A 25,735-nucleotide genomic window follows, 5' to 3' on the forward strand; every position below is an offset into this window, starting at 1 on the left:
CAAATGAGTAATGCCTTCCACCAATGTTCATTAGGACATTCTGAATGACTTCAAAGATGCCCTTAAGTTCCTTTGGATAGTCTATGTTGAGGGCAAAAAGAAGGCCCATCAGCATGGAATTGGCACTTGAGACATCCCTCAGATTAGACAGGATTACTGCCGCCTCAAGGACACCATCACAATGCCAACTTTCATCCTCTTAGAAAACGTGTCTTCAATACCTGTTGGCTATAAAAGGGTTCAAAGACAAAAAAATAATAAAATTACACAATTACAATTACACAATAGCCCTCGTGCTTAAGAATTCATGTCTTTCCAAAGAAGAGCCACACTGATGCCTTGGATGATGGTGATTGGCTTTGGGTAACACTTATTAGCTAAAGTTTTTTCAGAATGAGATATGCACCCCCATGTTACAAATCCATTTCTTGCTTTAAACAAAGACCATGTTCATAAATAACTTCAATTGCAGAATTCAAACAAAATTTTCAATTTAAATGGTAAATGGCCTGTATTTGTAAAGCGCTTTACTAGTCCCCTAATGACTCCAAAGCGCTTTACACATCCAGTCATTCACACACATGGGTGGATGACTTAATCGTGGCTCAAGAGTTGACAGTTCGCCTTATAATCGGAAGGTTGCCGGTTCAAGCCCCGGCTCTGACAGTTTCAGTCGTTGTGTCCTTGGGCAAGACACTTCACCTGTTGCCTACTGGTGGTGGTCAGAGGGCCCGGTGGTGCCAGTGTCCGGCAGCTTCGCTCTGTCAGTGCGCCCCAGGGTGGCTGTGGCTGCAATGTAGCTGCCATCACCAGTGTGTGTGAATTTAAATCTACTTATGCTAAATATTGGCTGTGCTCTAAACCAAATCTGGCTGAGAATACATGAAATGTGCAAACTGCAGCTACACTACAGGATCAGATTATGGCTCCATAGACAATGCTCCTTTAATCAGTTTATTGATTAAAGTTTATTTTTTCCTAGTTAGCCCTCCTATGCCACTCTTGATTTTGTACAGCTCCATGAACCTCTCCATAATGGTCAAGCACAGCAAAAAGGAACCCTTTCAGGTCAACAGATGTAAGACGGGCAAATCCTGCTTCAACCTGAGCAACAGAAGAAGAGGGGTGGAGAGTACAGGCAGAAAAGATTCTTTGAGACCCAAATTTAAACAAACCGTCATCTGAGGCCCATTAGAGAAAACACAAACACACGCAAACAAACAAAAAGATGCACTTTACCTGCCATTCAGCGAAAAAGGAAGTTCAGAGAACAATAAGCTCTGTCTTGAAATCTTTTAAAGTAGAATGATTGTGAAAATGACTTATGTGATGTAAAACTTTAGTAAACATGCAATTAAAAGAACACTGAGTAAAAGGACAAGTAACAATTTCCTTATTCCTCAGATGTTTACCTTGATGAGCAATACTGCTTTAGTCCAACTGCCTCATTAAAGTTACACAACAGGCTTTTTACAATAAAGCCAGCAAGTCCATTACATACTCCCTTTTTATATCTGAAATACTGTGCACATTCTGTGTATATGTAGTGGACAGCAATTTACCCAAAAGAGTGCAAAGTTTGCAAGTCCACCTCATTTAAATGACAAAGTCAGATGTGATCATCTAGACCTGTGAAAACAAATGAATGACAAACCTGCAGTTATGGATGTTATTACAACCACAAGAACCTAAACAGTCTGCTCCACTGCTTTTGTTAATGAATCATTTGTTGGTAGCACGTCTGAATATTTAGTTTATGCCACCTGCATGCGATCATCAATAGTGCAATATTACTTCTTAAGAAGTACCCTGACACTACAATCTTTATATCATTTGTTCTACAGAGCTATTAAGTTACAATATAATCTGTGGTGTTTCCAATATGACAAAATGCACAAATTGTAACTTACCATTTGACTCCACTGACAAAAACAAATCCCCAGCATCAAGTTTGGCTTCACAGACCTAAAATAAGTAAAATAAAAATATATGTTATAATTATTTTGTTTTTGCCATTTATTCATGTTTGCTAATTTTCTGACATATAAACAATGTTAGTTTTCTTACAATACAGGGAATGCAGTTTAATTAAAAGGTAAATTATGCAACAACAAAGAAAACCAAACAAACAAACTTCTGCAGTATATCATGCCAAAAATCAGTTTCTCTTATGCCAATTATTTTATCTCTACAGCTCTTTTAGTATGGAAACTCACACAATCTAGTCATACTGATCACAAGAGTTCAAAAATAAGTTAAAATAGTGAGCTGTTGTTAAGCATAAAGCATTTCAGGGTAACAAATAACGGCACAATATTATTTAAGCAAAAAATAAACACACTGGAGGACTATCTGATAAAAACGAATATAATGCTAGTTTGGAGACCATATTTTGTCTCAGTCCTCAGTGCGCTCTTGCAGCTTAGCATGCAGCAGTTAATAACAACTTAAGTGATTACATAGGGGTAAACAGATGACAACAAGCATAGCAGTCCTGCCAAAAAGTTCTTTTTGAACCTAGTCAGTTATTGGAAATTGTGACGGAGTTACACCGTCCCGAGCCGCAGACAGCTGATCTGGGCGCATACACGCACCACCACCATTAGTTTCTACAATTACCGTGGCTGCGCGTCTTTTCGTCGACCGGGCAGATAAACAACAAGGGGTGAGAGGTATATTTTGGGCAGCGCAGAAGGGTGGCCAACATATTTTCCCACTTACCTTCAATAAAGCCGGTCGCGGAGACTCGCTGTGATCGCCGATTATGCGGGGTTATGCAAGCCGATGGCATAGTGTTCCGGGGTTTAAATAATGGGTTCGCGCGCGCTTGGAGGGTCACGTGAACTGCATTATTTTTTGGTTTGTTTTGTGTTATTGTGAAACACTGTAGGCTGCCTGGAAATGGCCATAGATGTCTGTATATACATATATGTATTGTAGGAATACAGCAGGAAATAAGCTGAGGGGGAAAGACTGTTTGATAAAAGAAATAATAAAGAGATGACCATTACGCCTAGTGGGAGGGGCTATGGGGTATAAGAGAAGGCGGTCAGGGCCTACCTGTGTTCTTCTCTCCAGAGAGCTGTTACAGAGAGGGTAACATGCAGACTGTGTTTTGTATATAGATGTTTGTTTGTGATGACTTAAGTCAGTTCTATTTTCTTTGTAAATAACTTTTTGTGCACCTGGGAGGCCGGCAGAATAAATTATCCTCACTGAATGCTTTCTGACTACGCCTGTATTTGTTCGGGAGAAGCTTAGGAGAGGACCCCCGCGAAATGAACTTCCACCAAAATACAACAGCCTGTGAACTTGAAAGAAATTTACAAGTACAGAGACAATATGAAATAAGCTTTATTAATTAGCTGAGTTAGCTTGCTAATATCGCAACAGTGGTTGAGTGCACAACCTTAAAGCTAGCGGCACAATATTTGTGATTTGGTCAGTGCCACATTAAACCCATAAAAAAGCCCATATGTCAGTTTATTAGGTCAAATTTGGTCATGACACACAAGCTGGACCTTGTCGGCTAAAGTTACATTAGCTAAAGCAAACATTTTGGTAAAAGAGAAAACCCACGCCATAAATTCAAAACATGTTCTGTAGAATGACCACTCGGTAGCTGTCTTGTGACGCTCTTTATTGAACGTGCATCCAGCATGGGTTATAACAGCACAACAACGGGTGTGGCAGCTAAGTGAAGAACTGGACATAGACAGCCCTGCCGCAAAGCATGTCATAGTGGCGTAAAGCCGCAACGCCCACCCGCTCGACACAGGCAACCCAGTATATGACATCTCCCCCCCTTTTCATGTTATTTCCAATAACAAACCCCAAATAGAACAGCAACGACACAATGATAACATGTGACACTATAATAGCCTCTGGGCGGTTCTCTTAAGGACCGGGCACAAATGGCTTACTGTCGGCCTGAAGGGCAGTGTCCACAAAACAGGACTTATTAAACATGGTAAACCTTTAAGGTAATTAACTCAACCAGGTAACAGCAGTATTGGTTGCAGCTCAAAACATAAGTGCAAAACAGCAACAATACAACATTCCCACTCCCCAGTCCTTCCTTCTGTCCCATTACCCCAGTGTCTACAGATCCAGCCTCTTGTGTACCCGGCCGCACCTTCTCGCGAAGACCTGGAACTCAGAGCTGGAGAACTGAGGGCCATTGTCACTCACCACCTCGTCAGGGATCCCAAACCAAAGGTCGACTTCAGTTTCTGAACAACTTGGCCACTGGTCGTGGATGGTAGGTGCAGTATTTCCAGAAAACGTGAATAGTAGTCCGACACAACAAGGTAATTATTCCGGTTGCGTTCACAGAGATCCAGGGCTATCCTTTGCCATGGACGATCTGGCAAAGGTGTGGAGATGAGCGGCTCCCTTGTCTGTGTTGGCCTCTGTGCCAGACATGTGTGGCACTGCAGCACTGCATTCTTTAGCTCAGTGGAGAGCCCCGGCCACCACACAGATGAATTAGACCTATCCCTGCACTTGGTGAGGCCTTGGTGCCCTTCATGTAGTTTGTGTAGAATGGCTGTTCTCTGTGACTTTGGAATGACAATTCTGCAGCCTTGTATAACCAGGCCGTCAGCCTCTGATAGCTCGTTTTTCACTTTCATGTACGCTTTAATGTTCAATGGCACACTAGCTCCGTATGCAGGCCAACCCCTGCGTATGTACGTGATGACAGTCTGTAGTTCAACATCCGTTGTAGTGGCTGCTTTAATGCTTTCCATTCGGCTTGGGGATGCTGGAATGCCCTGTAACACGGTGGCTATGTAGCAGTCCACTTCACTGTGAGTGCTAGTGTCATCCTCAGCCCGAGTCTGTGGACTCCGTGACAACGTATCGGCGATGACAAGCGTTTTGCCAGGGACATAGACGGCCTCCGGCTTGTACCTCATGAGCCTCATCAGGAGGCATTGACACCTCAATGGAAAATTGTCAAGGTCCCGGCTATTGACCAGGGGCACCAAAGGTCTATGGTCTGTCTCAAGCCTGAAGCGATCTAAGCCACATAGATACTTATCAAACTTCTCACAGGCCCAAACACTTGCCAAACACTCCTTTTCGATTTGTGCGTAGCGTGTTTCAGCCTCTGTGAGGCGTCTAGAGCAGTAGGCAACAGGTTTCCACTCTGCGCCATGAAGCTGAAGCAGCACAGCCCCAAGCCTGTAGCTACTGGCGTCGGCAGATACGGCTGTGAGTCTGTTAACGTCATAGAAGACAAGAACAGGCGCTGATGTAAGCGCTCTCTTAATGTTCTCGAAGGCTGCCTGCTGTGGGTGGCCCCAGATCCAACTGTTTTTGCTTTTAAGCAACTCGTACAGTGGCTGGCATACTGTGGCAAGAGCAGGAATATATCTGCCCAGGTAATTAACTATTCCTAGGATCTATTTAAGCTCTTGCACATTTTCTGGTGACGGCAACTGAAGAATGGCGTTCACTTTCTCAGGGTCTGGCCTGACCCCAGAATAGTCGATCAGGTGCCCTAGGAAGCGAAGCTGGCTCTGTCTGAAGGAGCACTTCTCTCGGTTGAGCTTCAATCCAGCTAACTCAATGCGCTGCAGCACCTTCTCAAGTCAGGTGTCGTGTTGTTCCATGGTGGCCCCATAGACCAGGATGTCATCCATAAAGACCTCCACACCTTCGAGCCCCTCTAAGGTCTCCAACATCTTTCGCTGAAAGATCTCTGGTGCACTTGTTATCCCAAAGGGCAGCCTCTTAAAGCAATACCTGCCAAATGGCGTGATGAATGTCGTTAGTTTGCAACTCTCGTGATGCAATGGGATCTGCCAAAATCCACTGGCTGCATCCAGTGAGGAGAAGACCGTTGCCCCACTCAACCTGGACATGGTTTCCTCAGGGGTAGGCAAGATATAGCGCTCTCTTTTGACAGACTTATTCAGTTTTGTCAGATCGACGCAGATCCTGGCCCTTGCTGTGTTCTTCTTCAAGACAGGCACCATTGGGGCACACCATTCGGTAGGTTGGGTCACCCTCTCAATGACACCATGGTTCTCCATTCTTTGTAGTTCCTCCTTCACTTTCTGCAGCATGGGGAAAGGCACACGGCGTCTCGTATGCACCGCGTATGGCACAGCATCGTCCCTTAACTGAATTTTGACTGGCTCAGTTTTTAGTGTTCCGTGTTCACCGTAAAGTGGTTGGTTCCTGGTGGCAGTGATCGTTGCCTCATCAATTCTTCTCACCAGGTTCATCTGCACTGATAAGGAGCGGCTGAGAAGGTTGCTAACTCTGTTTCCACGAACCACATACACCTTGGACAGGTAGTCTTGGCCTTTATAACGTATTGTGGCCTTTAAGTAGCCGAGACATACTGTAACAGCTCTCCTCCGGGGCTATCTAGAGGGAGATTAGAAGGCTCTAGTGTTCTCTTATGAGCAAGTGTGTGGAACGTGTCTTCATTTATGATAGTGACATCTGCTCCTGTGTCAATCTTAAATTCTATTGGGGCAGAGTCTAGCAGTAACTGCACAGTCCATGCTTCACTATTTCCTTTTGCATTACACACTGAGCCTAGAAAATATGAGGCCTGCTCGTTTTTCTCTGTCTCTGTAACCTCATTCACTGATATGGTGTTACGACACACCCTGGCCCAGTGTCCAATTTTTCGGGAGCCATGGCAAACAGATTTTGCTGCCGGGCACCTTTCATCCCTGGCATGCTGTGTCTTCCCACATTTACCGCATTTCTTGTCACGCCCCGCCCATTTTTTTTCCCGCGGTAGCCTGCCTTGCTGTTGTTGTGATTTCCAGTCCATGCTTTTCCGTTTATCCCGTACCTCCTGTACTGAGCCTCCCGCATCTCCTTGCAAGCTGACCTGCGCTGCGACCTCCTCTGACTGTCTGACGATCTGGGTCGTTTGCGCCAATGTGATGTCCTTCATCAGCTGTAGCCTGCGGGAGAGGTCCTTGTCTCGTATCCTGACCACAATACGATCGCGGATATTTTCCTCTTTACATGCACCAAACTCACAGTGCTCTGAGAGGTCATACAGGGCTCGGATAAAACTCTCCGCCGTTTCGCCTGGCCGCTGGACACGCTGGTGAAAACATGCTCTTTCATGTATAATGTTCCGCTGCGGGAAAAAATACTCGTCGAACTTCCTCATTACGACGGCGAAGTCGTCACGACTTTCATCGGTGGCGAAGGTGAGTGACTTGTAAATGTTCTCTGCTTCATTTCCCATCGCGTAGATTAGGCAGCTCACCTGTACTTGTCCTTCGTCTTTGTGGAGTTTCGTTGCGATCCTGTAGCGCTCGAAACGCTGTTTCCAGTCGGGCCATTCCATCGGCTTATCGAAGGGGAAGCTTGTCGGGGGATTAAACTTAGCCATTCTGTTGTTTTCTCCCTTATGGCGTTATTCCGGCGATGGTCCGGGTCACTTCTGACACCATGTAGAATGACCACTCGGTAGCTTTATTGAACGTGTATCCAGCATGGGTTATAACAGCACAACAACGGGTGTGGCAGCAAAGAGAAGAACTGGACATAGACAGCCCTGCCGCAAAGCATGTCATAGTGGCGTAAAGCCGCAACGCCCACCCGCTCGACACAGGCAACCCAGTATATGACATGTTCCAACTTTTGTAGCTCTCTTTCCTCATAGTTATAACCAATGTTACTTACCTTGAAAGCATATTCCAAAGAAGACAATTAGAAAACGTCCAAGTAAAGTGAGCATGTCGTTATCCGCCAATTCCCCATGATGCACCTCGATAGCAGTCACGTGGGACAGTTTTGAATCCTGCTGTGCTCAACTTACCCACGTTGTCAAGTTCACATAAGTTGCTGATTTAGCTGGACATGAGTTTTCAAGTTAGCTTTTTTTGGTGTAATTGGGACGTTTTTAACTTGTAATTCTATGTTATAACAACAACTTCAGTCATCTATTGTCAAACTGATATAGAATAATATGTTGAAATAACAAACATCTAGAATTACATTTTACAGTGTAAGCTTTACATTTCCAGTTTATCAAATCTCACTGATCTGATAAAATCAGTCCTTATCTTTAAGCCTAAGCTCTGTTCTTCCTCTCCTGTCTTTCTTATCTTTCTCCATCTCTGAGTGAAGTTAGCTCTCTTTATTTTCTCTCTTTGTGAAATACAGCAGCTGGAGCTTTTGCTAGCAACACACTGTGCAACAAAATGCACACAAATAGTCTGTGTCTTTGCTGATGTTTGTTGAGCTGAACAATAGCTGCATGTGAAATTATCTTACCCTGAAAAAAATGTCATTCCCTTTGCGCTCGCTCTTCTTTTGCCACACTAGCTAGATGCTGAAGTACTGCGATTGAAACTTACAGACACTTGCAGTTGTTCTGGTGTTGGGTCATAAATAAAGAAAACACAACCCACTTAAAACCCTGACTATGGCACATGACTGTGCCTCTTTTTATTTATCTAAATACAACATCGTCTGGTGATTAATAAACGAATAGGATAGCCTTTTGTGTTTTGTGTGAAAAGTTAAAAAAAAAAAACTCAAGTAAAGTACAGATACCTTAAAATTCTACTCAAGTACAGTAATAGAGTATTTGTATTTCCCACCTCTAAATACATGTGTATGAATAAGAGGGAAACAGCTGTAACAGCAAAGCAAGCAAGGAACAGGGCACAAGACAAGTGAAGAGGAGAGCGCAGGCAAGGTGGAGTGGGTGAAGACAAGTGACAGGATAAAAGAGTGAAAGGGAACGTTTACAAGACGGTACTGAGATCTGCTCTAAGGTCTGGTTTGGAGATGGTGTTAGTAACAAAAAGACAGGAGGCAGAACTGGAGCTGGCAGAGTTGAAGATGTGTGACCACAATGGACAGGATTAGAAAGTATATTGTTTGGACATGTACAGAGGAAGGATAGTGGATATACTGGACAAAGGTGGATGGATATGGAGCTGCCACGAAGGAGGAATGCAGGAATAGCACAAAAGAGATTCCCGGATGTAATGAAGGAAGATATGCAAAGGGTTGGTGTGAAGAAGAAAGGTAAAATGGAAACAGATGATCAACAGTGGTGACCCTTAAAGGGAGCATCTGGGGGGGAAAAGCAGCAACCAGGTTTTCAGATAATGCATCACGTTTTTCCATTCTGTTTTGAAACTACAGCAAGCACTGCTATGAGTAAATTTAAGGCTTAATTGTTGTCTGCCAAGGATACACTTCGTCTCAAGAATCTTTGTGTGTCCGTCAGTGGTGATTTGGCAACAAGCAAACTTGGATGAGTGGAGCTGGTGGGGCGTGAGCAGGCAGGTGAGTTCTTTCCTTTACAGGTTTTGGAGTTTCCAAGCTGACTTGGCAAGTGTGGCTGAAGGTTTTCACATGTTGAGGGATTCAGGATTTCCAGAGAAACTAATTAACTCAAGCATGAGACAGGTAGCATCCTAGCAAAGAATTGAGGCAAACTCCAGCCCTGAAATACCCTGCACACGATGAGTTGATCTGGTACAGGGGTGCAATAGACAAACCAGATTGGAAACACTACCCGCAGGCAGAGCAAGCACCTGGTGCCAATCTCACCTCTCCGCCTGTGGCTAAATAACAGAGAAGTTAAACACAAATACTCAACATGACAATGATCATCTGTAAGTTGGAGAATGTTATATTCTAACCAAGTATGCCTTATATTTTGTGTGTTCATATATTTTCACATAACCAAGCTTATTGTTAAAGAGAACATAATGCATTCCTTACCTCAGTGTGTGATGTCAGATAAGCATGATATACTTCTGCATTGTTATTTTCAGTGTATGTGTGCAAGGTCAGATAAGCTGAGATAATGCCTGACCTCTCCCTTTTCAGTTAAAAGAGGAAGTACTATGTAACTTACTTTCACTATAAATAAAGCAAGCAGGCCTGCACTCGGTGTGTGTGTCTTCTCAGAGGCATTCACCCGTGCGCACATCTTCTAATACTCTCTGAGTCGGTCTGCAGTTGTCTCATTTCTCTTATCTGTGTTTGAACTAATGTCAACCCCTGACAGAGAATCACAGTTATTTTTCATAATTTTCCATATTTTCTCTTGTTTGATTATTTTTGAGCTTTGACTTTTTTCTTCTTTTTTCTTCAGTTTTGGCCATTTCACCTGCACTTGAAATATGCTGTACGTTCTTTTATTTTTCCATACTAAGAATTTTACTGCATGAAAATCTTTTTAATTGTAATTGAGGAGGGAGACCTGAAAAAACAACACGGGTCTAGTCACTTGTTAAACTACTCACATAAACTAGTCAAAAAGATTGTCTTCACAAAGGTTCATTAAGGCTTGGATGGCTTTCAAACCTCCACCAATTCTACTATAATATTTGGACCAGCATTAGATTCAATTCATTTATTTATATAGCGCCAAATCACAACAAAAGTTGCCTCAAGGCGCTTCATAGATACAGAGAAAAACCCAACAATCATATGACCCCCTATGAGCAGCACTTTGGCGACAGTGGGAAGGAAAAACTCCCTTTTAACAGGAAGAAACCTCCGGCAGAACCAGGCTCAGGGAGGGGCGGGGCCATCTGGTGTGATTGGTTGGGGTGAGAGAAGGAAGACAGGATAAAAGACATGCTGTGGAAGAGAGACAGAGGTTTATGTGTGACCTATTTTGTAATAGATTTGCTTTTCCCGGCATGCCAGTTTCCTGAGTGATGATGCTGGGTCTGGAAAAGGTTAGTCAGAATTAACTTTGGTTCATTTTAGAATTAATCAAACTGAAATTTACATAAATAGTCTAAATTGTATCATCTGTCCAGAGCCCTCTTCTGCACAGACCCCTAGATCTTCTGAAGTCTGCGAGACAGTATGAAACAGTAAAATGTTTTACTCTGTGTTCATCACAGTGAATTATCAGATTAATTTAAAAGAGAGATAAAAATAGTATCTCCTTAAATACAATTTGTTCTACATGCCTCAGAAGTAATTGGTCACCAGTGAGCATTTTATTCATTAAGAAATCATCAGACACTTCCAGTGGGACAGTAATACAGTCCTATATTTCTCCAGATCCAAAAGAAGATGTAACGGCAGACTCATGAAAGAGAAATGCAGAACATGGTGCCACCTTATTTACACCACATGAATGAATGTTCCAATTTAAATGCAAAGTCCTGAGGTGGAGGGAGGCTGTAGATCACACTGACATTTTGGGACATTTTACCTCAAGATTTATAAATAACATCCAATGTAATTACTCCTCTTCAAATGAGTTTTTAAAGCTTACTTGTCATGGCATATCCTTATAGTAGTGTTTTTATTGCCTAAAGTCTGTGTTATTCTTACTCTGTGTAATTACTTCTGTCCTCTGGCTCATCAAGAAAATCGATGACTGAGCAGGATGCTTTCTCAAGATTTCAGCTTTCTACAATGTACCTGTAAACTATGGAGGGCCTCAGGTGCCAAAATGAATTCATTAAATACATCATTAAACAATTAATGTGTCATTATTCAATTAAAATGGGAAATAATTCATTATTCATATATACTCAGCCTCTGTCATGTTCTTGTCAATATTCTTGATATTTATTATAATCACCTTTGTAAATTCTTGATATTTATAATTGAGCAATTAGTCTGTTACTGTTACTGTCCTGGAGCAACTGTAACCCACATAATTTCCCTAGGGATTAAGAAAGTATTCTGATTCTGATTAATTAAAAAATAATTTAATTTCAATTCTTTTCATTTATAACATTTAATAAATTATTTATTTCTATTAATTAATGACACATTTTCTAAACAATGTAATGATGGATTTAATTAATTTATATTGGGACTCTTGGCACTGTTGCTGTGTTCATGAACTAATGTTATCTGTCAATCTCACCCATCAAAGTCAGCGGGCAGAGCTAACACTGTCACTGCAGCCTCTGATTGGTTAGCGTGCAATTTGGGATTCTGTTCTACTATGCTGGGTCAGCAGAGTCTAATTGCCAAATACATTAATTTCACTATCACAATAAATCATATTAAATTTTTCCAAGTGACCTTGCCTTATTGAACTAAAACCACTGAATGAAGCACAAACTGCATTGGAAAGAGCATGTATTAATTTGGTGATTTAGAAAATGTATAAATGTTTTTCTACTTGATCTGCTGTTGAGTCTCTTTTACACTGATGGAAATGCAGATACTTGGACATGTCAGCAAGCAAAATCATGTTCTGAATGCTTTGTTGTGCCAAGCACATTTGCTTTCCCAAGAGGAGCACTATGGGAAAGCACTCTAGGCTTCTCATGATAATCTGATTTTATTTATTTCATTATTCATATTATTATCTGTGTGGATGCTATGCTCGAGTGGACAGGGGGTTAAGCCCAGGATAGAGAAAGGAGAAGAAAGTGGAGGGATAGAAAGAGAATAGGGGCAGACTGAGGATGAAACAGACAAGCTGGGTCTGCATCTGTAACAAAACAGACTCAAATGATACACAGAACTGGAAATGCAAGACAAAGGGAGGTACACAAAAATGCATTTGCTGCGTGTGGGTGTGAATGAGGGACGATCTGATATCCTCGTGTTGGTGTTGTTCCCTCGTCATCATAAATAATGTTGTTCCAGGTTCAACATTGCAAGTGACCAATCACCTTCTCCTGACGTCATCTGCGACCTCGAAAAAAACAAACGCCTTCAAAAAATCTACTTCACTTGCGAGAAGAGAAACCGCCTCTGTAAGGACAATATGTATAATGCTTACCGTTTATTAAAGAAAAGTATCCTGAAATTCATAGAATTAAAGTTCCTGGATCGGCGGACAGAAGCGGTTTCTCTTCTCACAAGTGAAGTAGATTTTTTTAAGGCGGTATTTTTCAAAGGCACAAAAGGGGGACGTCACAATAATGTGATTGGTCACTTGCAATGTTGAACCTGGAACAACATTTATTATGATGATGTGGGAACAACACAGACACGAGGATATCAGATCATCCGTGAAGGAGTGTGAGACAGACGAGAGAAGAGAGAGACTGAGTGTCTGTGTATGAGAGTTTGCCATGAAGGACACTTTAAAATGAGGGTGAGAGAGACTGCAACAATGGCCCCTCACGTGTGTGAGTGATGTGTTGTCAGAGGAAGTAAGGGGAGGAAAAGGCTCAGGATATGTAAAGGCTGGGGAGGCTTACGGTGCGTTCACACCAAACGCGATAGACGTGACCAAAACGCGCCAGACACCCCTAGCTGGTCACGTGCACATTCGCACCTCGACGCGCGTCCAATGCGAATTGGTCGCACGTCCAATGGAAATGTGGAAGGAAGTAGTGCCAGACGGTATGTTTGCAAGATGGCAGCTGTCGATCTAGCATTTAAAGAGAGAATCTCCCTTCTCCATAGGGCTTTGGAGTTGACGTAACGCTGCTATGCATTGTGGGAGTGCGGCACCATTTGAGAAGGCCACGAATCAAAACAAACACACTGTGTTGGAAATCAGTTCAAAAGTCAAAGGACTGTATTGAGACTGGTTGCGCCCAGACGCCAAGAGACGGTATTTGGAAAAAATAGCAGTGGAGTAGAAACCCTGAAGACCTACCGCCATTGTCCTACCCTGATATCTTCTCATACCTTGTCTGTGGAGTCAGCGCATACACGGCAAATCATTTTTGGAATTGTAATTCCCTGGAGGTGCACATCTAATTCACAAACGGTTGGGTACAAGATCTGGCCGTTTTTAAGCCTCCATGTTGTGAGTACGTTGACCATATGACCAAGATACAGGCAAAAATTGCTCTAGATGAAACCATAAACACACCGTCTGCAGTGGAAGGCAAAAGGAGCCGTCCACAAAAAAGGCAAATTCCACTTGCTACTCTGGAGGAGTTGTCACCGATAAGCTACTCCATAAACAGAACATAGTTCTGCTGCATCACACATTAGGATGTTTGTTCTAATTTTCTATGACCTCAGCGCATTGAAAATAAAACTAAAAGCCCATAAAGAGCAATATGAATTTCTTTAGAACTTACCGGAATGAAAATGTTGGGAGCACACCAACAAAAAACTCGGGATGGCAGAGAACTTGATATCAGCTCATCTCACCGCTGCTATCCAAGCATGATGTCTTCGTTTGGTAACATCAGATACATGAGATCCCTCACGTTGCTTCCAGGAGGGGAAACGATAAAAAGAGAGCCCATTTTCCAGCTTATTCCCTTCCCAATCGTGCGGTCTAACATTGCAACCGACAACACAGCAAGTACGAGCCATAGCTGATGTTTCCGTGTGCTTTCGCTCCTGTAGCCCTTTGTTTGGCCTACTAACATGGCGGCTCGACCAAAAATCCTGACCACGCCCCCTCCAGTGACATCACGCTCCAAAGCCCTATTTACTTTCCAACTCGAGCGGTAGACACGATACGCGCAAATGCACAAAATGCACCACAAAAACTGATGCGCGTGTTTTTATTCGCACTTCAAACGCGTCAGTCGCGCTACTTGCTCACGCGTTTTCGCAACGCAAATCTGCTTCTAAATTTTCGCGGGACCCCCAGTCGCGCTTCATTGCGCTCCTCCATTGACTTTATATGTAAACCTGACGCTCTGGTTGGTCAGGTTTACAGAGTTGGGGCCCATTTGCACTCAGAGCCACAGAATCAGTACCTGAGTCAATCAACCACAAAAAGAATAAGACAGACTGGCTTGAGTCTGTAACAAGCCATTGGCCCAGCCCACCAAAGGGGCCAAGAGGACAGACCACCACAGTGCAAAGAGGGACCCAACAAGAACACGGGCAGTCCCGGGCAGCGGGGCCCCAGGCACCACACCCAGACCCGTATAGAAGAGGCCAGCAACCCAATATCTGCCACCACAAACCCCCCAGACCCCACATCCCAAAACTATAAGGCAGCAGCCACCTACCACCATCCACCGAGGCACAGCCACAGATGCCCCAAAACAGCAGCCGCAGCCCTCCAGCTCCCACGATGCCACAAGATTTCTACTTCAACATTGGAAGGAACTATTTCCTCTTCTGCCTTTCATAGTCATGTGCAAAATACGGCTGTATAAATGTGTCCAGCCCCTGGCGTGCGCACTCACAGCAATGGCTGAGTGTAACTGGAGTTACGTGCAGACGTATTTTACCTCCACAAACAGCCGAGATGTGGTTTGCAATACATGTGGCAAGACAGTGAGGTGTTGTGGCAACACCACTAACCTCGTGAAATATCCATCCATCCATCCATCCATTCGCTTCCGCTTATCCTTTTCAGGGTCACGGGGGGGCGCTGGAGCCTATCCCACCTGTCATAGGGCGAGAGGCGGGGTACACCCTGGACAGGTCGCCAGTCTGTCGCAGGGCCAACACACAGAGACAGACAACCATTCGCACTCACTTTCACATTCACACCTAGTGGCAATTTGAATTATCCAATTAACCTATCCCCACAAGTTGCATGTCTTTGGACAGTGGGAGGAAGCCGGAATACCCGGAGGGAACCCACGCAAACACGGGGAGAACATGCAAACTCCACACAGAAAGACCCCGGCCTGATGGTGGAATTGAACTCAGGACCTTCTTGCTGTGCGGCAACAGTGCTAACCACCGTGCCACCGTGCTGCCTCGTGAAATACCTCAGAGTAAATCATATCACAGAATATGACGAGTTTATGTTGAGGCGAACTGAAGAGGAGGAGAGGGACAGGTGCTGCTAGGGCGAGACAGACATCTCTCACTGAATCCTTTAGTGCTGCATGCAGGCAGCGTGCTCAAATAGCGCACAACTTCAGGTTTTTTATTTCTATATGATGAATTCTGCATTATTAAGTGATAAGAACGAGTAATATGATGTCCTGTAATCATGATGATGCTATAATTTGAGATACAATAAAAGATACAATAAATAAAGTAAGTTTTTGTACAAAGTATCGTATCGGATAAGTATCGTCGATACCACCCTGAATTTTACTTGGTATCGCATCGGAAAGGAAATCAGTGGTATCGCACATCACTAGTGGAAATGATTGGGTTTGCGTCTTACTTGGCAGGTATGGCTCTGGAGGGAGGGGAAATGGCCGAGTGAGCGTCCTGCAAGACAAGTTAGTGGAAAACAAGGCAACAAGTACAACACAGAAACACCAAGCATGCAGCACTGCAGACTGTTACTGACACAAACTGGCAGCGAAGAGATGCTGACTCTGGTCTTAAGTACTGATTGCCTCAGATCTCCATCAGTTGAGCTGAGCAGGTGGAATAATGACGACTCCACCCAGAGGCGGATAACAAGGAACACACGGAAACAGTAGAAAGACACAGGATGCTCACGTGGACCATGACAACATATTTGCTGCCGAGCACAGTCTCTACACCAAAATTTGTGTTTTCTTATTTATTAATTAAATTTTAATTTAAGTTTATTTCAGCTTGTTAAATTATTTGTTTTTGTGGTAAGGTAGCATAGGCAAATTCGAATAATTACATTTTTGTTCTACTGCTAATACAGCAAGAATTAGAACAGTGAAGTTTATTTTTCTGGTAATTAATATGGCTCCTTGTGTAAGGAGTATCAGAACCTTTGAGATGCATTCTTTCTAAATACAGAGTCTCTGTGGCTTTTACGCCCCAAAACTGCGCCAAAAATTGGTCCACCCCAAGGATCGGGTCCCCTGACATGAACAGAGTAACATAGTGTACGCTGTTAAGTGCCAGGAGGACTGCCAGGATTTATACATCGGGGAAACCAAACAACTTCTGGCGAAGCAGATGGCACAACACAGAAGAGCAGACATTCCCCAACTCTCTGTGAATGGGACTCGTAGCCACTGATCAGTAGTCTTTGATCAATGATCTCCCAGCCTTTTGAGATAAGAACCAGTCCATTTTTATTGCTGACAATAGATATGGTCAGCAATAAAGTGAAGGTAAGCTGTGGTATTTAAACAATGCTTAAGTGGTACTAATGGGCCCATTGTTTGCTAAGAAAATATTCCCCACACCATTACACCACCATCAGCCTGTACTGTTGATATGAGGCAAAATAGATTTCACATTGTTTACACAAAATTCTGACCCTACCACCAGAATGTAGCAGTAAGAATTGAGACTCATTTTACCAGATTGATGAGCTCCTGCAAATTGTAGTCTCCATTTCCTGTTTTTACCTGAAAGGAGTGGCACCCATTATGCTCCTCTGCTGCTATAGCCCATCTGCTTCAAGATTTAATGTGTTGTGCGTTCAGAGAATGCACTTTCTGTCTGGCTATTCTCATCTGACTTCTGGCATGACCAATGCACTTCCCCCCGAAAAAACTGCCCCTCTGTGGATATTTTCTCTTATTAAATTATTCTTTTGTAATGCTCAGTTTGAACTTCAACAAGTTTTTTTGACCATAGCTACACGCTTAAATGACTTACTGCCATGTGACTGAGTCACTAAATATTAGCGTCAATGGGCAGTTGAGTGGGTATAACTAATAAAGTGGCTGATAAGAGTACATCAGGGGATCAACCAGTTACACACAATCCTGCTTTGCCATAAATCAACCTGTTTGCCCAACTAGAGGACCAGTCAGGGTCACGTTTGAATTAAATGGGTAGTCCATTAGCATGAATTCTGAACAGATTGGTGTTAAAATTAGATAATTGCATTGCTTGTGCCATAGATTAGCATCTTGGCAGGTTACAAAACAAATATCTGACAAACACAGTGAGTTCTTTTGTTTTTATTGTTTTTTCTTTGTTTGTTAATTTTTATTTATTTGTTTTTTGGGGTGGGGAGGGGGGTGTCTTTTACTCTTAGATCAAATTCAAATTCAAATTCAAATTCAAATTTTATTTGTCACGTACACAGTCATACACAGTACGATATGTAGTGAAATGCTTGGACAACTGCTCGTGACCTAAAGAGAACAAAAAAGGAAAGGCTATGAATAAGATAGGAAATAAATATGAAAAATTAAAAAGGGTAAATTTAACTAGGAAGGAATAAAATATAAATTAAGGTTAAAAATGAAATAACTGTACAACACAAATTAGAATGAAGGGTAAATTTAACTGGGAAGAATAAGATAAAGATAAATATATAAATTAAAGTTGAAAATAAAATAACTGTACAACAAAATACACAATACACAATATAGAACTATATAAGAATGTATGAAGAAATCTAAATATAAATAAATATATACACAATAACAGCAGCTGTACAAGTATTAACCGGAAATGAAGAATATAGTGACCAGTGTTGTGCAAAACCAAAGTCCAGAAAGTCCAGTGTGTGTGTAAGAACCATATGTGTGGGTCAGTACTGTGTGGTGGTGTGATTGAGAGACCGTATCGCCTGCGGGAAGAAGCTCCTCCTCAGTCTCTCTGTGTTGGTCTTCAGGGAGCGGAATCGCTTTCCTGACCTCAACAGAGAGAACAGTCTGTTGTTGGGATGGCTGAGGTCCTTCACGATCTTCCTGGCCTTGGTCCAGCACCGCCTGCTGTAGATTGAGTGCAGGTCAGGGAGCTCGGAGCAGATGGTGCGCTCAGCTGACCGCACAACCCTCTGTAGAGCTCGTCTGTCCTGCATGGTGCTGTTCCCGAACCAGGTTAAGAGGTTTCCCGCCAGGATGCTCTCTATGGTGCACGAGTAAAAGTTCCTGAGCACCTTGGAGGGCAGTTGGAAGTCTCTCAAGCGTCTGAGGTGGTAGAGACGCTGTCGGGCCTTTTTCACCACGGTGTTGATGTGACAGGACCATGACAGGTCCTGCGTGATGTGAACTCCGAGGTATTTGAAGCTGTCCACTCTCTCCACTGGGCACTCGTTGATGACGGGGGTCTGGTAGTTCCTCTCCTGCTTAGTGCTGAAGTCCACTATCAGCTCCTTTGTCTTACTGACGTTTAGAAGGAGGTTGTTCCTCTGGCACCAGTTCTCCAGATTCCTAATCTCCTTCAGGTAGGCCGTCTCGTTGTTATCAGAGATCAGGCCCACCACGACGGTGTCGTCAGCAAACTTGATGATGGTGGTGGAGCTGGTAGTGGCCACACAGTCATATGTGTACAAAGAGTACAGCAGGGGGCTCAGAACACACCCCTGGGGGGCTCCAGTGCTGAGAGTGGTGGAGGCTGAGACATGTCCGCCCATCCTTACTGCCTGTGGTCTGCCAGTTAGGAAGTTGGAGATCCACTGACACATAGATGAGCTGAGTCCCAGATGCTCCAGCTTGGTGGTGAGTGTGGAGGGAATTATGGTGTTAAATGCAGAGCTGTAGTCTATGAAGAGCATTTTAACATAATTCCCCCTTCTAGTGTCCAAGTGAGTGAGTGATGTGTGGAGGAGATGAGAGATGGCATCGTCTGTGGAACGATTTGGACGGTAAGCGAACTGTAGTGGGTCCAGTGTGTCTGGTAGTGAAGAAATGATGAAGTCTCTGACCAGGCGTTCAAAGCACTTCATCACTACTGAGGTGAGGGCTACAGGGCGATAGTCATTGAGAGAAGCAGGGTGGGGTTTCTTCGGGACAGGAACAATGATGGACTCTTTGAAGCATGTGGGGATCACCGACTGAGATAAAGAGATGTTGAATATCTCAGTGAACACAGGAGCTAGCTGGTATGCGCAGTCTCTTAGGATACGACCTGGGATGCCGTCTGGTCCTGCTGCTTTCCTGGTGTTCACTCTCTTGAAGGCTCTCCTTACTTCATGCTCGGAGATGACGAGCACGTTTCCGGTGCTGGCAGTATCTTCCTGTCTGCAGCCGTTAGCGCCGCTAACACTAGCATTGTTGGAGACCTTAGCTGCAGCCTCGAAGCGAGCATAGAAAGTGTTCAGCTCGTCTGCCAGAGTCACGGCCGCGTTCGTCATACCGGTTGTTGGTGCTTTATAGTCCGTTATTGTCCTTAGTCCCCGCCACAGGCTCCTAGAGTCACTCTGTTGGAGTTGTGACTCTAGTTTCCTCCCGTAGCGCTGCTTCGCCTCTTTCACCGCCCTCCGCACGTTATATGACGCGGCTTTGTACGGGTCCATGTCCCCCGTCATGAGTCCCGTGTTGTAGGCAGCGGTGCGGGATCTCAGAGCGTCGCGGATGGTTTTATCCACCCACGGCTTCTGGTTAGGAAACGTTGTGATAGTCTTTGTCTCCATGGTATCATCCGCTAGTTTCCCGATGAATCCCACAACCGCTTCCGTAAACACGTTGACGTCATCGTCGGAGCTGTTTCTGAACATGCCCCAGTCTGCGTCATCGAGTGCGTCCTGTAACGCGGCCACCGATTGATCCGTCCAGCGCGCGACCTTCCTCTGAACCGGAACTTCCTGTTTCAGCCTTTGTTTGTATTTTGGCATGAGGAAGATGGCGGCGTGATCAGATTTGCCAAACGGGGGGCGGGATTGTGCCTTGTAGCCGTCCTTGACCGTAGTGTAGCAGTGGTCCAGTGTCCTTTCACCCCTGGTGGGGCAGGTGATGTGTTGATAAAAGTTCGGCGCTGCGCGTTTGAGGTTGGCGCTATTAAAGTCCCCCGTCACAATAAGCGCAGCGTCCCGGTGTTGTGTCTGGTGCTGTGTGAGTGCCTCATGCAGCTCGCATAAGGCGGTGACCGTGTCCGCTTGTGGTGGAATATAAACGGCACTTACAATGACCGATGTAAATTCCCGAGGTAGATAAAAAGGACGACACATGATGGACAGTAGTTCCAGATTTGGTGTGCAGGAGCGTGTGAGAGGAACAACGTTCGCACTGTTGCACCAGTTGTTGTTCACCATTAAACACACGCCGCCTCCCCTTGACTTCCCCGAGTCCCGTGTCCTGTCCATGCGGTGAACCGAGAAGAACTCGGCCGGCTGGATGGCGTGGTCCGGCACCGCTGGGTTCAGCCATGTCTCGGTGAAGCAGAGGAGATTGCAGTCCCGAATTTCTCTCTGGAACTTTATCCTGGCCCTGAGGTCGTCAAGCTTGTTCTCCAGTGACTGGACGTTGGCGAGCAGGATGCTAGGCAGAGGTGTGCGGTGTGCACGAGCTCTCAGCCTGTTCCTGACGCCGGCTCGCTTCCCTCTAGGCCGCCGCCGCTTCCCTTTGTTCTCCCTCGAGATCTCACTCGGCCAGCTCGGATCCGGAGTTAAAAACTTCGAATTGTGAGTACATTGTATACCAATAGAAACAAGAGTGTCACTGTCATACCTAATGTACCCAATGGTGATGATTTTGCCGATTTAGAAACGCTGAAAACTAACTTAAAAAACAAAGACAAAGAAAAAGTGGTCGGAGCAGTCGTGACGGCAGCCGACCTCACCGGCGCCATCTTAATAATGATATTTATCATCTTAAGATGATATTTAATAAAAATATTTTGTTACAAACTCCTTCCAATCCTTCTTCATTTTTTGTTGCCATAGTACCGGATGAGGAATCCAGCGCATATGACAATGTCATGTTGGATTGCATTTTGAAAAATGGCACAAAAGTTATACACAGTCCATTAAAATGCCTAAACTTCCATATGTGATGCATTGGAGTGAGACCATCCTCACCTCACTCTCTCTTAGTCTCAACTTCTGAAAACTTCTATTCTGATTTCCTTTTGTGTTTGGGGATTGGTTTGAGGCTTATAATAGTACATAAGCACTATAGGCATAAACCCTTTTTCTGCTTGAAAAACTGGTGCAATGAAGTGGCTGTTATACTTCCACCTGGCCTGACTGTCATTATCCCACTGATTTCAATGTCAGACAAAGTACTCAACACATTCCCTCCAACACTATCTGCTGCAAACAGGCTCCATGTTGATCAAAGTAGGGCAGGAGAGAAAAGGATGAAAATGCTGATAGTGATGATGACAGTGATCACTACTGTGATATCCTCAGTATTTTGATACAAGCTGATAAAAACGGCCTCTTTCTGCACAATTCAGGGCCATTTTTCATCAAGAAAGGACAGCTGTAATCATCCCTTTTGCTTTCCTGTCCCATCCGTCTTCCCCTTAGCATGCATCAGGATCAATCTAGGTTCATTTATTTTAATCATCTCTTATTTGCAAAACTGACAAAGTCAAAAGAGGACAACAGAAACAAAGTTAATTTTGAAAATAAGTCAAAGTATACATTTATACAACTCCATTCCTTTGGAGTAACATTCACATTTTTTCATTAGAAAACATAATTTTTAATCCCCCCCCCCCCCCAAAATCTGTTTTAAATTAAATAAGTTAATTGTCAGCATTAGATTCTCTATGAATTTTTTTTTTAATCAAAAATATGCACAAAAAAATCCAAACCTCAGACATGAGCAATGATACAATTAAAAAACAATTAATTAACAATAGATTTTGAATCCTATAACTTTTTTAATGATAAATTAAGTGTAATTTTGAATCTTTGAAAAATATATGTGGATAATTTATTTGTCCACCTTTTTCATGTTGATACAGTGCACCCAATCTGATTGTTCAAACCTGAGTTATTCTATATAGTTATTCCACCATAATGTGAGAATGTTCATAAATAGATATTTTAAATGGAAATTTAAACTTTTACCATCCCCATGAATGTTCAGTGCTGTTTACATCAATTCCAGCTCAAATAGGTACATTTTTAGAAAAGTTCTGATGTGCATAAACATTTTATCCCATTTATTTATTTTTATAGTCAGCTTTTTATACACTAACCTTTATTTTCTTTGTATTTAACTGAGTTCTTTTGTGTTATGAAGTTTTTAGCTTATGGAAATTTTGTTGTGCTACATACAAATTTCAAGCTATTTATTAGTTTTAGCTGTTGTAACAAGGATTTCCCAACTTTCAGAATGAAAAAAGTTGTTATTCTATTGATAATTAGTAATTAGTAATAGTAATTACTCTTAAAAAAATCCATAAAATCCCCTAAATTGGATAGTCTATGATAAAAACGTGTATACAGTAAGTGCTGTTTTAATAATTTCTATGGTTCCAAAACTTAGCATTGGTTTTATAGTAGGCCTACATGCACTCTATACACAATTAATGTCATCATTAATTAAATAAAGTTTATAAACTCAGATATTATTATTTTGAGTCACTAACTCTCACGTGACTGTCATATTGTACTACGTAACTGTCCTCATAGCAACAATATGCAGCCGTCAGTACGTCACCACGGTGTTCTCCATTGTCCATATACCATGCTTCTGATAGGAGACCTGTCGTAGTGAACGTGAAGTACAGAGTGAGTCCTTCCACGTTGTCATATATATATATATATATTCAAATTGTATTTGCCGTCTGGCACAATTAACAATTATTTGTTCCCTCAAACTGTTGCTAGTTAGCTAGCCCGGCTCTACTTTGTGACTAGTAGTGATGTTGCTGGTATGCTAAATGCTAATGCTGTTGTGTTTTACGTGCAGTTTTGCATTAACTTGGTCTGATGCTAACACATTAACTTGGATCTTACTTTTGAATGCTTTTAATTGTGTCCCTATATATATATATATATATATATATATATATATATATATATATATATATATATATACTAAAAGCATCACGAGCATCAGTGATTCAATTAGAAGGTCATAATTTAAGTACAGCTAATAATGCTCAGCACGATTAGCTATGGTGCTTGACGGACCAAAATGTCTGGTAAGTGTACCTCTTAAGCTGTTTTAGACGACTATCGTAGATTCTTCAGTTAAAAAGAAAAACAAACATGTATCGTTCGTGAAAACAAAACAGGGACCGCTTTTGATAGCCGTTTAGGCGCAGCGGTGCTATTTGTTTGCTAACAGTGTGCTAATAGGCAAGTTGCGTAGCTAAGAGCTGTACAAATCCCAGCATCAGAAAACCTAATGTCTGCAGCTGATTAACGTTGTGTTTCGTGTTGGTGTTGAAGGGAAAACAATAGATAGGTTTACGCCACTATTTAAAGCCGCGTTTGAGAGAGAACTGTCCTTTTGATACAGGATACCCGAACGTTAAGGGCTAAAAAGTAATTGGACGTTTGGGTGCTGAATATTTTGTGTAGCAGCATAGATTGATTTGCATAAAGCACAAATTGAGTTTGCTTTAAATGTCTTTAAGTGTAACTCGCCGTCAATCTGAGGTGCAGACCGTACAGGTGAACTAGACCATCATTACAAAACAATCTCTACATTGAAGCAACTTTGTGTTATCGTACACAACCTACCTACGGCACTGCGGTACCTTTGGTATTTTATAGGTGTATATATAAGGGTATGTATTTTCCTATGACAAAGGGAAGTATGACTGAATGAAGGTAGACAAGAAACAACACAGCCAGGAGTTTTCAACCATAAAACTCCTAATCTTTCAAACATACTTTTGTGGAGTCCACCAAAACTCAGCAGCATGTAGGCCAATGCTGATTGATTGGCAAGTGGGATGAAACTGCTTCTTTTGTTCTGGAGTTCACCAGGAATGTGGGAGGCAAGAAAAAGATTATGTATGAAAAGCATAGACTTGGCTGCAGAAAACAGTATAGGCCTTCAAAGTCTGGAACTATCTTGCTGACAAATTGTCAGTGGCTCTCTTATAGACATTTTTCAGCCCTTTATGGACACTTAAGTTTACCCCAACTCAGACACTCCTCACAGTGTTACTGGAGCTTAAGGTAGTGGCATCCAGAGGCTAGATTCCATATTTGTAAGACTTTTTATGGCCGAGCACAATAACCTCAGTTTTATCTGAATTTAGAAGCAGAAAATTGGAGGTCATCTACCTACCTTTGAGACATTCCTGCAGTTTAGTTTAACTAAATAGTGTGTGTTATCTGTTTTGGATAGATAAAGTTGAGTATCACCTGTATAACAGCAACAATGTATTCTATGCCTTCTAATGATACAACCTAAGGAAAGGATGTATAATGTAAAAATAATTGGTGCTAGCACAGAACCTTGTGGAACTCCATAATTAACCTTAGTGTGTGAAGAGGACTCTCCATCTGTTAGACAGATATGTTTCAAACCACTGCAGCGTACCTATAATACCTATAGCATGCTGTAATCGCTGTAATAATATATTATGGTCAGCAGTACAGAATGCTGCACTTTACATATGGGCACATAACCACCTGCTAGCATCTCCTTTTCATAGCCCAATTTTATTTGAAATACTATCAAATAAAATATTATCACTTTTATGCTTTATAATGATCATTATGCAATAAAGTAAAAACAATTTTGCATGGTTAAACATGCAAAGCTTATCTGCTTTTTATAGTTTTTTTCTTCTCAGCTGTGTTTTTCTGCTCATGACATCTTACTCAAATGTTGCATTCTTGTCTGTTGGTTTCTGGGACTCCCCCATGTAGTGGACCGCAGTTTAAAGCGACGGCAGGTAAAACCACTTGCTGCCTCTCTGCTTGATGCCTTGGATTATGACAGTTCAGATGACAGTGACTTTCAAGTAGGAGATGCTTCAGGTAAGTATGGCCTTTGTGATGTCTAACAGTATTAAATACATGTAGTGATGGGCAGATGAAGCCCCATGAAGCACTGAAGCTTTTCATCCAATTGGTTCACCCCAACGCGAAGCTTCATGAAGCTTCATTTGCTCTAGCAGGACACCTACTGGACGTAAAAATAATAGCTGGCATGAATTTGAAGAGTGTGGCATTTTGCACACAGCCTGTAAATGTCAACAACAAAAGGAGTGTGTAAAACACCTATAGTGTAGTGATGGCAGTATACTGTGTATATTTATGCTGGCAGTATGGAAAATGATTATTTGCGGCAAAGTTCGAACCGCTTCATGAACCAGTCACGTGGTACAGCCGGGCAGCGAGGCTTCGGACGTCATCATTTTCAGCTCC

The 25,735-nt window shown here is 42.8% G+C and overlaps 1 protein-coding gene across 4 annotated transcripts in view; it reads left to right on the forward strand.

Moving 5' to 3' along the window:
* The first annotated feature begins 23,022 nt into the window (after positions 1–23,022).
* Positions 23,023–25,735, forward strand: part of phf14 (PHD finger protein 14) — a 145,655-nt gene continuing 142,942 nt past the window's right edge. For all 4 annotated transcript variants that reach the window (XM_080862212.1, XM_080862214.1, XM_080862213.1 and 1 more), the window contains exons 1-2: positions 23,023–23,131; positions 25,235–25,345. In XM_080862212.1, coding sequence (XP_080718338.1) covers position 23,131; positions 25,235–25,345 — 112 coding nt within the window. In that variant the 5' untranslated portion in view covers positions 23,023–23,130. The remainder of the gene's footprint in view (positions 23,132–25,234; positions 25,346–25,735) is intronic.

This window comes from Rhamphochromis sp. 'chilingali' (assembly GCF_963969265.1).
Source record: "Rhamphochromis sp. 'chilingali' genome assembly, chromosome: 17".
Taxonomy (NCBI): domain Eukaryota; kingdom Metazoa; phylum Chordata; class Actinopteri; order Cichliformes; family Cichlidae; genus Rhamphochromis; species Rhamphochromis sp. 'chilingali'.